This window comes from Leptidea sinapis, chromosome 29, assembly GCF_905404315.1.
Source record: "Leptidea sinapis chromosome 29, ilLepSina1.1, whole genome shotgun sequence".
Taxonomy (NCBI): domain Eukaryota; kingdom Metazoa; phylum Arthropoda; class Insecta; order Lepidoptera; family Pieridae; genus Leptidea; species Leptidea sinapis.
The window spans coordinates 4324701-4343205 of record NC_066293.1 but is presented as its reverse complement, the minus strand read 5'-3'; the positions used below and the strand labels follow the sequence as shown (position 1 = coordinate 4343205).

At 34.8% G+C, this 18505-nt stretch overlaps 1 protein-coding gene across 1 annotated transcript; it reads left to right on the top strand.

Annotated features, from left to right (window-relative positions):
* The first annotated feature begins 1167 nt into the window (after nt 1-1167).
* LOC126973592 (zinc finger protein 436-like) lies at nt 1168-10896 on the top strand. Its single transcript, XM_050820919.1, has 5 exons — nt 1168-1580; nt 2587-2698; nt 3422-3523; nt 6832-7125; nt 8079-10896. The coding sequence occupies exons 1-5, from the start codon at nt 1434-1436 to the stop codon at nt 9074-9076; spliced, it is 1653 nt and encodes a 550-aa protein (XP_050676876.1). The 5' UTR covers nt 1168-1433; the 3' UTR covers nt 9077-10896.
* Nucleotides 10897-18505: the final 7609 nt, after the last annotated feature.

Sequence of the window (18505 nt, the reverse complement as noted above, 5' to 3'; positions counted from 1 at the left end):
AGTTAAATTATTGGGCTACCCTTTTCTGTCTCAAAGCCTAATCTTGGCGTCGTTCTAAGTTTTAGGTCTTCAATGTAATTTTCGTAACCTCAATCACTGATCGCATCTGTTTGGTTCTACAGGCGAATTTCTAGCATCCTTCTGTATACAATCCACTTATTTGCAAATATAATATATTAACCGTCTTATCGCAAATCAGTCTAACTGAATGATCGTTATTCCTCCACTAACAATCAGCTTAAAATCCTGTTCGTGTATAAAAAAATTTGACGTCAAAACATCATCCACGCAGTTGATAACCAAACTATACTACTAACATTCTTGTGGCGTTATTTTAAGATTAAAATCACCATCAATCATTAACTCAGTCTTCAGTGAAGCTTTAAGCGTTTGAGAAGTAAGAGAACTTTGATATTTTACGGGGTGAAAACAACCGTCAATCCTCTCCTCCTCCGTGTCACCTTAAATTACAGTGAGGCACAAAAACAACCCGGTAAACGTGTAAATACATAGCCCCACGCATACACTTACACTAATACAAGCCGATTGGATACTATAAAGGTATTTTTGGATATATGATTATTAAGTGAGAAAAAATTGTTTAACTGGTATACCCCGTAACCGCACACTAGCATAAAGGTGCTTCACTTGCTAATATCACGGCGAGGAGTCCTTCTTTTTTTACTAGTCCGTGATAAAATCATGTACTTTTTGTGTAAATGCTATTAATTTTATAGGTACTGATAAATAAAGCAATTCATGCGAAATTATTCCCTGACCATTCCGAAACATTAAAAAATGCACAACGTTAATGTTCAAGTTTTCACTTCTGCCGGCAATCCTGGAGTGGAACCCGTCTTATTTTGTCACCTACATTCTAAGCACACGATGACCGCTATCCCAAGACTTCTTTAAGCACTGGCGACTTAATGATCGACCAACCGAATGCTCTGTTACGGGCGATGTGTACGGACAACGGCATATCCGTATTCTAATCGCTAAATCCAGCCTAAGGTTTTATATTATGATGATCATGAAGTAATCTATCTTATTTTTTTTTATTACTTGTATTAGTTGTGTGACTGTTTGAAGTTAACGGGGAGAATTAATTATTTGTTTTAATTTCTCACCGCTAGCAGATAGCCGCTTTGCCAAAAAACCAAAATAATAGATACATACTATCAAAACATACTATATTTTAGTTTGACAGATCTTTACTCAAGACGCCATCTTAATTTTAGGCCAATTGGCTATGGGAAAACTTGGCGAATGCCAGCATATTTTATAGGTTAAAAGCTTAACACTAAATTTAGGAGCGCTCGCATCCATGCCGACTATTCGTAAAAAAACCAGAATTGTCATTTATTTTGAATTTTCAATATTTGTAAATAGTATAGGAATAACAACTGTGTTGAGTTATAATAGTAAGTTAAATGGAGAAAATTGAACGAGAATACTTGCTTGGCCGTTGCAAGTGTTGTTTAGACGACACTGATCTTCAGTCTATGTGGGAAGAACATTTTATAAATGGAGAACCTGAAGTATATGGTGAACTGGCTATACAATGTTTCGGTTTGAATGTAAGTCTTATTTTTACATCTATTTACTAAAATATTATTATATAAATAGCTTCGAATTTATCCTTAAAGATTCAATAATTCCACTATTATGGTTTTGGCGGGATATTTGTTTGTGAGCTCGGTATTATCTTCCAGAAAGTACAAATAACTTCTGAATTACGATAGCTGAGAATGACGCCTGACTGTTAATATCCAAGGGTGTACCAACTACACCAGTAGCCTAGCTTGGATTCTCGGATGTGCTATTTTATGCTAGGGACAAACAAGAAAACAACTTCATGAGACCAAACTTATGGACTACTGCAGTACATTACTAGTGGCAGGCATCTATCTACATAGGTGGCTAGTTAGATATTTACCACAGCTGTGCCTTTTCCACCACCAAGCAAGCACTATTTTTGTTTCTTTTAAGTGTTATGGCTAATGAGACTTAATATCTTGACATAAGTTTATGAGCACAATACCACTCAGATTTTTGGGTTTTGTGATAATCCTGAACTGCTTTGCATTGTAATGAGCTGGGTGTACACTTTGCTCATATCATCACTTTTCCCAATAGAATATTCATTATCTTCTGTTGAAAGACATGCCATGCGGAGAAATCTCTCTAAAATATAGTATTTAGCACTCCATATCTGTTTAGTATATATTATATATATTTTGAAGTGACAACTTTAGCATTATTATGATTTGAATGTTGATGAAACAGAAAAGCGAGACTCTACAAAGAGACAGACACAATTAACATCCAGGAGAACATAAATATAGTAGCAGTGTTAGTAATGTCTTTCATAGCGGTTGAAATCATGTGTCACCCTAGCAACATGTACCAGGACTCCATATACAGCTTAGAGGTTCATGGTATTTTATCTGCAGTTCGGTACTCAGCCATCAGATGATGCTAATTTACTTTTAGTTTTATGTACCTATGTCTAGCTGATAGTTTTTGTCATAAATTGTTCCACATAATATATATTTTTAAGTTTTTTTTTTGTTATTATTACAGTGGCACTTAGCAAATGATGAGGATGTTATTTGCAATGCATGCATTGGTAGACTACGGGATGCTGTTAACTTTAAGAATGAGATTATTGCATCGGAACAATTATTACTAGAAGGTATGTGTTCATATTTGGCTGTAAGTTTTAACATAAATAACCATGTGTTCGTTTTATATATCTTAATTAAACTTACAAGTAGTACAATACAAAAATATTGTCGGATTATTGAAATGTCAAGGTTATTGGATTATAAAGTCAATAAAATAAATCAATTCACAACGAGAATATGATGCGAAAGTTGTCGGCCCTTAGAAAGGTATACACACTCTTTTTAAGGTACCCATGTTGTATTTTCCTAGAAACACTGCACATGGAAGCTCATTCCACAGCTTCGTTGTACATATAAGTTATTTATTTTCTCAAAATTCATTCCTTTAGAATTCTTTTTTATGTCATTTCTAATATACTAGATACTACTACCGCTTCGGAAAGAAATGGCGCTCTGAGAGAGAAGAAGCCGGGCAAGAATTCTTTTTTTGCGCTCTTTTCAATAAAAATATACAATATTGTACAGTCATTTATATAGCTATAAAATAATCACAATCTAGTCCCAGGCTGTCCGATCATTTAGATATTCAGCAGTGGAGTAATAGGATCTACGACAGAGCCATTTTTTTTATAAAACATTTAAATTTATTTATAGATAATGCATCAACAGTTGCTGGGACTTTATTATAGAAGTGTATACATTTACCCTTAAAGCTATTATGTATCTTATTATTTACTTTATCATCTGATTATCATGTGAAAATTGTTTAAACATATAATTTATATTTTCAGGACTTTCAGATAATATTGTAAACAATGATATTGAAGTGAAAGTGGAATGTATTGATGATTCTGAAACTGAATACCTAGAGATAAATACTAATGAGAGTAAAGGTAAGCAAAAAAAAACTTTCTTCCATCAGCCCTGTGTATGATCTCAAGTAACATTCACACACTGGACTGTCCACTGTTCATTGAATACAAGCCTCTTATACAACTGGAACTATCAAGTCTATTCTTGACCAACTGAAGTGGTGGCTGGATGATCTTGTTACCAAGAGGTCTGCTTGATGTGTTTTTTATTATTATTATTTCCTTTAAAGTTAAAGTTATTATTTATTTTATGAAATGCTCACATAATGCCTCTATTTATTAACCGTATATGTGGATTGATGCATCTACTATACTCAATAACTCTTTTTTTTCTTTTTTTGACTTACTCATGTAGTACTAAGTACTCTGGGACTAGATTGTGATTATTTTATAGCAACTGTACAATATTGTATATTTTTATTGAAAAGAGCGCAAAAAAAAAGAATGCTGGGAGAGTTTCTTGCGCCGCTTCTTCTCTCTCAGAGCGCCATTTGTTTCCGAAGCGGTAGTAGTATCTAGTAGTATAAGAAATGACATCAAAAAGAATTCTAAAGGAATCAATTTTGAGAAAATAAATGCCTTTTATGCCTTTTAAGCCTTTCACTTTTTGACTTTTGAGTATTTTTGTTGCGTCACTTTGCATATATTGTAATTGAAATGATTTGTAAAACAATTGAAATGTAAATCATGACTTAAAAGAGTGGCAATGAGTTTCTTGCTACTTCTTCTCATTAGCTCTACCCTTTACGAAGTAGCGGTAAATTAAATAAGAAACAATATATTTTTTTTTTTCGACATTCATAAGTGTCATTTCCGTGACCTACATGAATAAAGTGAATTCTAATTTGAATTTTGAAGGTTATAGACAAATAAAGTTTGAAAAACAAAATTTTATTATCTTAGAGTTATCACTTTTAAAACATAAGTTATGACGGTTATAGTCCGACAATTTCTGTCACTCCGCAAGACGGTCGGACACAAAGTTGGTGGACTATAGACTATCTGTTTTGAATGAATCCTAAGCTGTCCCTTGTCTTGTCTTGAAAATACTACATAATCTGGAGAATATATTTATATAGGGAAATATAAAGATTGATAACTAAATATTATGGGGAAAATCACTTATCCGTTGGTCTGCAATATAGATACCATAATGGGACCTAATATGACTTGTCTAATGGAAAAAGAGGACAAACAAGTGTACAGCTCATTTGGTGTTGAGTGATCATCACCTCTGGACTTGCATCCTCATGCAGGTCCAGAGGAATCACAAGTGTGTTGCCGGCATTTAACGAAGGTGTAACTAATGTGCCCTGTGATTAGATCAGTTCATAGTAATGTGGAGGCAGCTCGATAAAACAGCTAAAGCCTTCAGTATAACCAGGACCATTATTACTGAAAGACTCAAGAAAATTTATTGAAGTAGGCGTTACTTTGCGGAAATCCATAATTAAACAAATGACTTGAGTTTTCTTTAGTGTTAATTCCGCCAATATTTGTCTTTAAACAATTCGACACGTGTTTCGCCTCTACACGAGGCATCCTCAGGACGTGTTGTCTCGCCAAAATCTACTTTAGATTTTGTGACACGTGTCGAATTGTTTAAAGACAAATATTGGCGGAATTTACACTAAAGAAAACTCAAATCATTTGTATGAAAGACTCAAAGCGGAAACACACTTGCATAGCATTATAAGCCGAAAAAACAAATAAGGTTCATTACAATCAAAGAGCTGTCTTAACTCCTGAGGTTACTAATTTTCTTCATAGAAAAGTACAGTAGCTCTTAAACTAAGGAATTTTATTCACCCAAATGTGATTTCCATTATCTATTTAAAAAAAAAATACCGTTTTGCTCTACTAAAAAAGTAACTTCCTGCGGAGAAATTGAACCAACCACTTCCACTGGAAATATCTTTCTCTAAAAGATTTTTTCTGTGTACGGACATAAACACACGCTCACACTCACACTCACACACACACGCACACACACTTACATACACTTGCAAGGGTAATCAGAACACTTCTTTTTTTTCTAATATTACATTTTATAAAAAAAGATAGCTTAGGTAATCGGGGAGCCACAATACATCCACTCCAGCTCAACACCTTAGGGAGGAGGGAATGGCTGAAAAACATGGATAACATAAATCCATGATTCCATGTCAGGTGAAGCTGAGCCTTTTCCTTTTGCCATTGTTTCATCGCGTATCCTAATTGTTCATTTTATATTTGTAATGATTTGTATGGCAATAAATAATTTGTTATTTTTATTATTTTTGAATTGTTAACTTCTTATGGGAGGGTCTATCGCTTTGTAACGTAACGCGTTACGGCGCCAGTCTGTCTGGCTTCCCTTTCTCTCAGGTATACGGCAGCAGTAGACTCCTCCTCTCTCACTCTAACAAATAGTTTCTTATTATAATACTAATAATCTACATGCACAAAATTGTAATATATATTTAAACAGGGCGTCTCAAAGTTATTACGTTGTTCCTTTTTTTTTTTAAATACTATGTTACTTAAAAAGAGTTATTCGTTTTTGGCCATTTTTTCGATTGGCATCATAAAAGTAGGGGTGTTTTTTTTTAAATTTAAGTCGGTTCCATTCCCAGACGAGGCAAGTAATTTTTAGAAAATGAGTAAAAAAAGAAGGACTCCGCGCCGTGATATTAGCAAGTGAAGCACCGTTATGCTAGTGTGTGTGCGGTTACGGGAGATACTAGTTACAATTTTTTTTTCTCCCTTAAATAATCGTATATTCCCACAAATACTTATATAGTATCGTTTTTACACTTTGTCGCAACAAAAACGGGGTTTTTAAAATATTAAATATTTATAATATTAAATTTTAATTTTTAAATATTTATTGAGACGCAAACTGATCTGTCACAGATGATGACAATTCTCATAATGGCCACCTATTGGCCTGTAGTAGTGTGTGTGCGTGTGGCTATGTATTTACACGTTAATCGGCTTGTTTTGGTGCTACACTGTTATGTAAGGTGACTCAGAGTCCTTATTTTTTTGCTAGTCTGTGATGCAGAGTTACTAACTTTTAAAAATGACAATGTCTTCTTTCAGTAAAATACCCTATGTACGATATTTATGGTACTTTCCCTTCATGTCCCATAACTTTGGGACACCCTGTGTATATTCAAGAATTGTAATTGAGAATAATATAATTTATTTTATAATCAATAAAAGATTTAAATAATGACCTAATCTTTTCTCAAGTTAAATATTAAATAGTTCAACTTAGATAAGTTTAAGTTCTATGGTCCCAAGATGGACACATTTTTAAAAAATTCTATTTCACTCTGTTACAGACTTCAAGCAAGAATGTGAAGAATTTACTGATCCACATGAAGAATTTAGTGATCCACATGAAGAATTTAGTGATCCACATGAAGAATTTGATGAGTTTGAACAAATACCAAACCATCCAAAAAATTGCCGTGGCAAAGACGGATCAGCATCATATAAACAGTACACAAGACTACAACTAAGAGATGCTCTGAAGGCTATTTCTGACAAAAAGATGACGAGAAGCGAAGCCGCTAAGGCCTATAATATCCCACTTAGGACTCTATGTACTAAGATCAATACTAATGCAATTATTGGTAAGTCATTTTTTTAATTTAGAATTTGTGAAAAGTCAACAGACTATAATCAGTTGATTTATTCAATTTGTAATTTTTAAAGTGATAGCTATATATCTAATATATAAAATTCTCATGTCATGGTGTTAAACATTGAACTCCTCCGAAACGGCTTCTCATGAAATTTTGAGTGCATATTGGGTAGGTCTGAGAATCGGACATCTATTTTTCATCCCCCTAAATGTTAAGGATGGTCCACACGATTTTTTTTTTATTTTTTTTTTCACTTTTTTTTTTAAATTTGAGTGAGCATTATAAAATACATACAACTTCAAATTTTCACCCATCTACGATCAACAGTTACTTTTGTATCGCGATTTTAATATCGGCAATACAACATTTGCTGGGTCAGCTAGTATATAAATATATATAGATTTACAGAAAATAATGCATTGTACACTATATTATACAGGATGTCCCAAAGTTATGGCACATGAAGGGAAAGTACCTTAAATATCGGAAATAGGCTATTTTACTGAAAGAAGACTTTATGTTATTTTTAAAAGTTAGTACTTCTACCTTCAAAGATTTACTAAAAATTACTTGCCTCGTCTGGGAATCGAACCTGTATATACAAATTAAATTTGAACAAAAATTTATGAACCATGCATTCATAACTCTCAGGTTATGGATCCTGTAGATGGAGGTAAGAGTGCTCGGACGGAACCTGAGAGTTCGCGGGTTTGAGTACCACATTGTTCATAAATTTTTGTTTGTATAGATTTTGTTTACTAAAGATTTGTCACATCTATTCATAATATTATGTGGTTTCTTTTTAATTTGTTGAGAAAATTTGTTGATTCTACTTGAATGGAAATTTGAAGTAATCACAGCCACACCACTTTTTGATTTAGGCATGAGGTTTGATTTACTACAATGATACAGTGTATAATTATTAAAAACTTCATTTTCAGAAGTCCAAGAGGAAGAAAAGTCAAAAAACATGAAATTCGTAGAAGAAATTAAAACCATACTGAAAAATACGAATGCTACGCCCTTTAAAACTAAATCAGGCCGATACTATTGTGTTTATTGTTCAACTGATGGGCGTGTGTTCCATAAGGGGTCACACCTACGGAGTCACACTGCAACTAAACATTATCGAGAACGGATCACACAAGTGGAACATTTCATGAAACCGTACTGGTTCAACGAAGTCCTCAAACTGGATATACATGATCTTACATGTAAAATATGCAAAACTAAGTTGCCAGAATGGAACGATATGTTTCAACATTTTGCTGACATGCACAACATTGGATATGATGAAGCATACACAAGAGTAATCCCGTACAGAATCACCAAGAAACTTGAATGTGCATTGTGCCGGAGTGAATTTTCAGCGTACCATGTATTAGATTCTCATATGAACGCTCATTATAACAATTATATATGCCATCAATGTGGTGAAACATTTTTAGCCGGATCTCGGTTGGATAAACATGTCCAAGTGCACAGTCGTGGTCAGTTTCCTTGTGAGGTGTGTGGTAAAGTGTTCACTGTAGAAAAATATCGTATGAAGCATTATAATTATACTCATAAAAAGAAAAAGGTATTTAAATGCCTGTATTGTGTCGAGGAGTTTGAGCTGGTAAATCAAAGACAAGAGCACATAATTGAGAAACACAAGGATGTAGCCAATTTGTATACATGTCAACATTGCGGTAAGGTATATTATAAGAGGCAGAATTTTATACGGCATATGCAGAGAAGGCATATAAGGGACAAGAAGTATAAATGTAAACATTGTGACATGAGCTTCATAATGAAATATGAACTGAACAGTCATATGATCAAACATGTGCAGGAAAAGAAATTCTTTTGTACAGTGTGTGATGAAGGCTTTACAAGGAAAATAACATTGAAAACTCATTTGAAGCGAATACATAAGCAAACAATCACAAATTTTTAAGCAAACAATATATGACCGTTCTGAGAATAACCGTGTTGGTTTTTTGTCATTGCTGGTTATACTGCATTATCAGTTTGTGATAAGACTGTATTCAGTCTGTCACCATGATACTTGAAGAGCGCCAATACCCAGTCGGTGGCCAGGTCACTGACTGATCAAGTGTCTGCCATCTTTGAAGTATAACTTCTTTACGCACGCATCGTGAGTAAGCTGGTGAATGGGTGATGTGAGCGTTACGCACGAACACTAGCGTTACACGAACGGTGATATCTTGATTATTTCGTTCTTGAACTTCTTCAGTTGTGTGGTGACTCACACTTGTCAAAAAGTGACAAAACGAGCCAGACCTTGAACTATTGGTATTTGACACGCCCTGCCCCTCAAGATGCAGTGTTGATCAGGATTGTTGATCGTTGTTGACGCCGGACAAGGCCGCGGCTTTAATGCCCACGTAGCTGGGATTTATGCTGAGACGATCTGCAGTTGTCTTCCTAGGGGTTTTCTATCATATATTAGGACCCAGTGGGAGGCTCCTTTGCACAGTATGTCGGCTAGATTATGGGTACCACAACGGCGCCTTTGACAGTTGTGAAGCAGTAATGTGTAAGCATTATTGTGTTTTGGTCTGAAGAGCGTCGTAGCTAGTGAAATTACTGGGCAAATGAGACTTAATTTAACATCTTATGTCCCAAGGACACAGGTTAAGGTCAGGACAAGGTCTCAGAACTTTTGGGTTTTTTAAGAATCCTGAATGGCACTGCATTGTATTGGGCAGGGCGTATCAATTACTATCAGCTGATTATCCTGCTCGTTCTGGTCGATTTGTACAAAACAGGTATTCACATCCTATATTTTAATAATAACTGAATTCACACCAAATCACACAGATTAACAATCAGAATTTATTCAATTAGAATATATTAAATGGTATTAGATCACGGCAGCCATGATTGTTTGTTGGAAGCAAATAAACAGGGTCCAACCAAAAAAAATCACATACGTGAAAGCGATAGCAGATAGTGTAGTGTATCTCGCTTACTCTCAATTCCAACGTAAGTTATGTGTCTCTGTCACATTATTATTATTTTAGTGACGCATCTTTGTTTTATTAAAATAAGGAAAAATACGAGCAGCACGTTCAGCTGTTGGTAATTGATACACCCTGCCCATTACAATGCAGTGCACGATTATTGAAAAACCCCAAAAATTCTGAGCGGCATTACAACTGCGGTCGTCACCTTGAGGCATAAGTTGTCAAGTCTCCTTTGCCCAGTAATTTCACAAGCTACAGCGCCCTTCAGACCGAAACACAGTAATGTTTACACATTACTGCTTCACAGCTGAAATAGGCGCTGTTGTGGTACCCCTAATTTAGCCGGCATTCGGTGCACAGGAGCCTCCCACTGGTGATGTAATGTTCATCGTCTATCTACAATGTAACTAGCCGCAGCTGTCAATTTTAAAATTGAGTACAGAGTACTCTTAAATGTCCTTAATACGTCTGAGATACGCCGGTGCAACGTGTTATTATTACGAGTGGCTCGACTAGAGGAATTTTGATGTTTTTTTTATTGCAATTCAGAACTTTACTTGCAGCTGACTGTCGCCTAGCTTGACTCACTTGAGAAACGTATCCATATTTTTATGTCTGTCTTCAGTATGCTATCTTATTTTACTACCGTGCATAGACACAGTTGATTCCATAAACTGAATTGTGATCGGTTCTAAAATGGATAGGTTATTTCTAGTTTTTAATAAATTAATATAAAAAATATTGTATAGGTAGTAAATATATATTAAATAAAATGTTATACATAAAATTGTGTTTAAATTGACAACAATCAAATGGAAAAGGCTCGCCACAAATTAGCATATCATCCCCACCATCTGATTGTGTGGCGTTCCTCCATAGTGAGGTTTTTAAGGAACTTTCGTCCCCATACATCCAAGCCGTGGAAAGAGCTTCCTTGTGCAGTGTTTCCGGGACAAAACGACATGGGTTCCTTCCAAAAAGCGCTCACACCTTAAAGGTCGGCAACGCTCCTGTTATTCCTCTTGTGTTGCTAGAGAATGTGAGCGGTGGTGATCACTTTACACCAGGTGACCCGTACGCTCGTTGGTCCTCTTCCATAAAAAAAGAGCCATACTCTGTTGTAACACCAGAGCAATCACAAGAGCGTTATCGATCTTTGAAGCGTTGAATAATGGCACATAATATGAATTCGAAAACACATGGTATGTTGCCCCGGCGGTAAGCTGGGCGTTCGTATTAAACACTATCCAACCGACTGAAACTGGCAAAGTTGGCTGTTTTTGTGCAGCAGGCAAAGGCCGTGTGATATTCAGTCCAAGGTGCTACTTTTATGAGTCGAGTAGTGGGATTCAATAATACGTAAGTTGCGAATTTTTTTACTACTTTTTATTAAATCTCAACACTTGACTCAAAAATCCAAAAACTTCAGTTAATAATGCCTAACTTGACTAAAAAAGATACAATCATAAAAAAGACAATTTCTGTGACAGAAAAGTTAACTCGGACGTTGCATTACCTATCACCAGAAATATATTAGAGATAATATAAATACGAGATTTGCAAGTCTAATGTCCCTTGAATCGGTCAGCCAAATCATTATGAGCACTTGTGAAGCACTTATATAATATGTTCTACGGGAATACTTAAAGGTAGGTAAGAAAAACGACGCTTGATTATAGAACCTTTATTTCTTTTATATATCTAAATTAATTAGTAATATTGACAGTTGTAAGTTGAGAAAGGCATTCCTGCCGTATATTAGTCCGAAGAGGACGAATATACGGCAGGAATGCTCTCCTTCTGTTATTTTTTTTTAAAAGAGAGGGGGCAAACGGGCAAGACGCTCACGGGATGGGGAGAGGTGAGGCAACCGCCCATGGACATCCGCAACAACAGTTGTGTCAAGAAATGCGTTGCCGGCCTTTAAGGTGGGAGTATGCTTTATTCTTGAAGGTCATCACTAACAGGATTCGTACTAACACGATAAATATCGACTAGACTTAATCAACAAGCCTAAGTGTTCTATAAAAAGTGCTTAAATAATACATTAAACGACTCAAAAAAAGATGGTGTGACTTATCATCGGTAAGGTTATTTTATTTATATAAGATTGATATGCAAAAAGTGTAATTAATTTAATAAAATTAGTATTTTTTCATTAAATATGATACAATTATTGACAACTCCCAGACAAGATCCGCTTGCCAGAATGGGACAGATGAAAGGACAAAGTCAGAAATGAAAACAATAGAGTCGCTCTTTTTAACCGACTCCGACTTCGTCAGTATGTTTTTACCTCAGAATTTTCAGCTGGGTGAACCGATTTTGATAATTCTTCTTTAACCGACTTCAAAAAAGGAGGAGATTTTCAACTCATCGGTATGTTTTTTTTATGTTTGTTACCTCAGAACTTTCGACTGGGTTGAACCGATTTTGATAATTCTTTTTTTATTTGAAAGCTGGTGCTTCGCTGCTTTGCTTCTCGTGTGGTCCTATTGGTTTAGATCTGATAATGGCAGCCATGAGAAAATAATAAAAGGCTAAAATTTGCCATAGGAATGTACGCGACAAATTTTAGAATAAATATTGCGCCAACCGACTTCGATATTTCTTTTTTTATTGGAAAGAATATACTTCAAAAGTAGTTGGGTGAGTGTTTGTTTTTTCATATTATCATAGAGGTCTTACTCATAGAAGAAGAAATTAGTGACTTTTGGTTACTATGACTACAAAGCAGTTATTACGTTGTCATGCTTATAAAAAGTTGTAATTAATTTATAAAGTTGTTTTCTTATATTAAATAATGGTGAATGCACTGATTTGCTCATAGTCTACTGCTGATACTCTGCTCTATCTCATATAACAGGTTATGGGCCCAGAAACGGGAATAAAAGAGGAGGATCCATGCAAAAGCCGTACTATTAAAACTTGGCCTTTGGAGCTATGTTTCAAATAAAATTAAGAGACCAACGGGAGAAGGTGATGCATTGAATGACTATATGGAAAAAGATGAGTTAGCATTAGCCGAGCTATTTCTCATAATATCGCGCGAATTAAAACAAGTTAAAAATTGTCAAACAAGTAAAGATGTCTGGGATACGCTAGTAAGCATATATTATAGCAAAGGTCCTGCAAGAAAAGCAAGCCTATTAAAAGAATTGATATTGAAGAAGAAGAAAGATAATAATATTGTCAATCACTTGAATAAATTTATGGATATCGTCGATAAACTAGCAGATATGGACATACCAATTAATAAAGATCTTCTTAGTATTATGATGCTTTACAGCTTACCTCAATCTTTTGAAAGTTTTAGAATTGCAATAGAATCCAGGGATGATCTACCAGATCCAGACAACTTGAAAATAAAGATAATTGAAGAAGCTGAGGCAAGAAAAAATATAGCTAGTACAAGTGAACAAAACTCTGAACAAGAGGCGCTGTATAGTAGACAACGTGGCAAAAATAAAAACTTTATTGTTAAATGTTTTAAATGCAAAAAGAAAGGACACAAAGCTCATGAATGCTGGTCAAAAGTGGACCGAGTTAATACAAATATTGCAAGTAAATACGTCTGATAATAAAGAAAAAATTAAGAAATGGTGTCTTGACAGCGGATGTACGTCACATATGAGTCATGAATTGAAAAGATTCATTAATATGGACAAAGCTGATAACAAAACGTTAAGGTTAGCATCAGAAAACTGTCTTGCACAAATCGAAGGACGAGGTCCAGCAAAACTTTACACCTATAAAATACCAAATCTGAAACTAAATGAAGCCTTGTACGTACCATCGCTGACTACAAATCTAATGTCAGTTGGAAAAATAACAGACAAAGGTGGAACAGTTTTATTTAAACAAAAAAATGCTATCGTGATGCGAAACAATAAAATTCTGTTAAAAGCAGAGAGACATTCAGACAGTTTGTACTACGTTAAAGAAAACATGGAAGAGAAAGCTAATTACTGCGAAGCAAGCAAAATGCAGCAATGGCATAGAAAGTTAGCACATCTAAATGAAGGACAAATGAGAATAGCACTTGATAAGAAAATTATGGAAGGCTTAGAATTCAATAAAAGTGACACACTTAAAGACTGTGAAGTCTGTGCTAAAGGCAAAGCAACAAAACTACCGTTTAATGCACCTAAAAATGAGCAACGTACAAATGAAAGATTAGAAATTGTGCATACTGATGTATGTGGTCCCATGAGGCAGCCATCGAAAGGGGGTTCCAAATACTTCATCACATTTACAGATGATTATTCAAGATATACAAGAGTATATACAATGAGAACTAAGGATGAAACTCTATCAAAATTTAAGGAATTCAAAAATGAGGCTGAAAGATTTACCAAAAAGAAGATAGTATGCTTACAAAGTGACAATGGGACAGAATATATTAACAATAATTTTGACAAATATTTGAAGGAGAATGGCATCAAAAGGAGACTTTCCGCACCATACACGCCAGAACAGAATGGCTTAGCAGAAAGAAAAAAATAGGACATTGCTTGATAAAGCTAGATGTATGTTGATAGACGCCAATATGAAAGAAGTTTTTTGGGCTGAAGCTATTAATACAGCTAACTACTTGGCGAACCGTAGTCCTTGCACAAGTATTGATAACGCGACTCCATTTGAAAAATGGGTAAAGAGAGTTCCGTCAGTAAGACATTTTCACATATTCGGAACTAAGGCGTTTGTACATAAAAATGGAAAGAAAAATGGAAAATTTGAAGCCAGAGCGAAACCTGGAATTTTTGTAGGATATTCGGAAAATCACAAGGCATACCGGATTTTCAACCCAAAAACAGACCAGGTAATGATTATCAGAGATGTCCAAATACTGGACAAAATGTTTTATGAAAACGAGATCAAAGGAGAACAAAAACAAGATGTAGTTAATAAAAAGAAAATAGAAATTATATTTTCTCCTGAAAAAGAAAATGTAGAAGATAATAAAGATTTGAAAGAACATGAAATTGATGAAACTGACCAGGAATTGAACAATGATGAAATATTTGTTGACGCAAATACAGAAACAGATGAAATAGCGACTAGTTCTACTGATAAAAGACAGAGAAAACCACCAGCATGGCATCAAGATTATGAGATGGATGCTGAACAATCATTCCTCTGTGAAATAGACGAGAACATGGATGAATGGGAAGATGCAATAATAAGCGAGATTGAATCTCATCTTAAAAATAATACTATGAAAATTGTACACAGGAACGAAAGCAAAAATTTGATTGATAGTAAAATGATTTTAAAATATAAATATAATGCAATGGGAGAAATAGATAGACGAAAAGCACGAGTTGTGGCGCGTGGGTTTAATCAGAAAGAAGGAATTGATTACACTGAAACCGCACCTGTTGCAAAAATGAGTACTCATAGAATACTTATTGCACATGCAATTGAAAATAAATTTAAGTTATCTCAACTAGACGTGCGTACTGCATTTTTAAACGGCGATTTAGATGAACAAATTTATATGAAGAAGCCGAAAAATCTGGATAAATATTTAAAATACATAATTACACATGGAAAAGACATAGAGTTGATTAAAAAGCAAAAGAAATGCTTTAGATATAAATAGATATAAAAATAATGGGATATGTCAACTAAACAAAGCCATATATGGTTTGAAACAAGCAGGAAGACAATGGTTCTTAAAGTTACATGAGAAATTGTTGGAAATCGGATTTAAGAATTCTTCAGCGGATCCTTGCTTGTATATATTAGAAAAAGGAGGAGAAAAGCTGTTTGCAAACATTTATGTGGATGACTTAATACTAGCATATAAAATAGAAATGTTGTTACGAGAAGTCAAAACAAAACTGCAAAAAGTTTTTGAGTTACGAGATATGGGTTCACTCCATCATTGCCTGGGCATACAATTCACCCATGTAGGGGGAGAAATAACATTGTCACAGGAGAATTATATTGAAAATTTAATAAATAAGTTCAACATGGCTGAATGTAAGCCAGTGTCAACGCCCATGGAGACTGGTCTGAAACTGGAGAAGGGTAATGGACTCACAGAGATGGAGAATATACCATACCAAATGTTAATTGGATCTCTAATGTACCTCGCTACAGCCACAAGACCAGATATAATGTTTGCTGTTAGTTATTTGAGCCAATATAATACATGTTTTGATAATACACATTGGCAAGCTGCAAAAAGGGTGATTCGTTATTTAAAAGGAACGAAGAATGTAACGATCAGGAATGGCACTAACAGGCATGGCTGACGCTGACTGGGCGGCATGTACCGTTGACCGTCGTTCATATACCGGTTATATTTTTAAGTATGGTGGTGGCCTTATCAGTTATGCATCAAAGAAACAAGGAACAGTGGCTTTGTCAACAGCAGAAACTGAATATATGGCGATGACAGAAGCAACGAAGGAAGCTTTACACTTGAAATATCTGTTGGAAGATATTGGAGTTTTTCAACAAACTGTTACAATCTATAATGATAATTTGGCTGTACAGATGTTAGTTAGCAAACAATCAAATGACTGGTAAGAGATCGAAAATATCAGCATAAAGGAACATTTTATACGGGATTGTGTCCAGAAGAAATTAGTGACCATCCATTACAAGGACACAGAGCATATGGAGGCAGACCTTTTTACAAAGGCATTACCACAACCAAGATTGTTAAAGCTTCTAAAGATGATAGGCGTCACTCAGACCTGAAGGTCATCGTGAGGGGGAGTATCATAGAGGTCTTACTCATAGAAGAAGAAATTAGTGACTTTTGGTTACTATGACTACAAAGCAGTTATTACGTTGTCATGCTTATAAAAAGTTGTAATTAATTTATAAAGTTGTTTTCTTATATTAAATAATGGTGAATGCACTGATTTGCTCATAGTCTACTGCTGATACTCTGCTCTATCTCATATAACAGTTAGGTTATGAGTATAGGATCCTTGACAAAGTAGTCAACGGAACTCTTAAATTCTTAGGAGCAAATTAACGATACTAGGCCGAATCTTTTATATGCTATACGGATATTTGAGTAACCTACCGTAATGTCGTAATGGTCAAGTAGCTTTCTCGTAGTCAAATATCAATGGAATCAATGGAACTCCTTAACGATTTACAGTAAGCAACTGTCTGTAATAAAATTGCAATGCGCGTACATATATTTCTGCATTGCAAAATTTAGTAGATCTACATAAATTAAGACAAATTATTGGTTAGACTAGTTCAGATTCACTAAAAATATAAAAAAAATAACAAAAAAACAACTGACTTCAAAAACACTATTCCAAAACAATAGATATAATATGCACCAAAAAATATAAAAATAATTGCCTATTTTTTTATTGTTATTTTTGGAGTCGGTGTCAGCCAAGGTAGGTTTGTAACTTAACGTTTATAACATACATACTTATAGATGAGATGTGCTTGAGTCGCACACACGACGTGAGGAGGCGAGAGGCGAGAGCGGGGCCGCGGCGGGAAGACACCGATTCAAAAATAACTAAGTATAATCGTTACTAGAATTAGATTTATTAATTAGATTGTGTAAAAATACGTAATTATTATTTTACTTTTTAGTACATATTATATCTAATGTTTTTGAATAGTGTTTTTGAAGTGGGTTGTTTTTTTATAAAAAATAATTTAAGGCCTAGTGAACAATGATTAGCAATATTGTATTTCGTGTAATGTAATGGCTTATAGGAACGTGAACAATTACATACTAGTGCTATTTACACGTTATCACGGAAGTATCGTTACCTAGTGATAATTGATACTTATTTAAATCGAAAATATGTAAAAGCTAATATTTTTCAGCTTTCCTGTACACGAGGTAATGAAACAAAATTGGCTCCAGTTGCAACAAAATGCCGTATACTCGGGCCATGCAGGTCTCTCTCGGGAAAACGTTGACCAGTGCCGGGAGAAACTTGTGTCTTCTATCGAGTCCTCTCTCAAGAAGGTCGCGGAATGGGGTAAATTGAACCTTGTCCAATTTAACCCCCAGAAGACTCAAGTTTGCACGTTTAAAAAAAGAACGTAAAGAAGTAACAAATATAAACACAAGTCAATAAATAAGCATACAATTTTTCCCTCTTATAATATGAGTGTTATTTTTGATTAAAAACGTAAATAACCTACTGAACAGATCTTGATCGGAAAATAGGGAACTGACGAACGTAAAACTTATAGCAACCTTATTCGTCTGGGTTAAAAAAAATACGTAAGTAGCTCCTACTCCACTGATGTCACTTTCCAAATCGGGTTCTATATTCAAAATACGCAGCTGAAACTGAAATAGTGTTTACATTGCTGCCTATTGACTAATACTATTTTAAAAAACTGGAGTAAACGCAAAAATGTATAGACATAGCAGTCTTTGCCATATT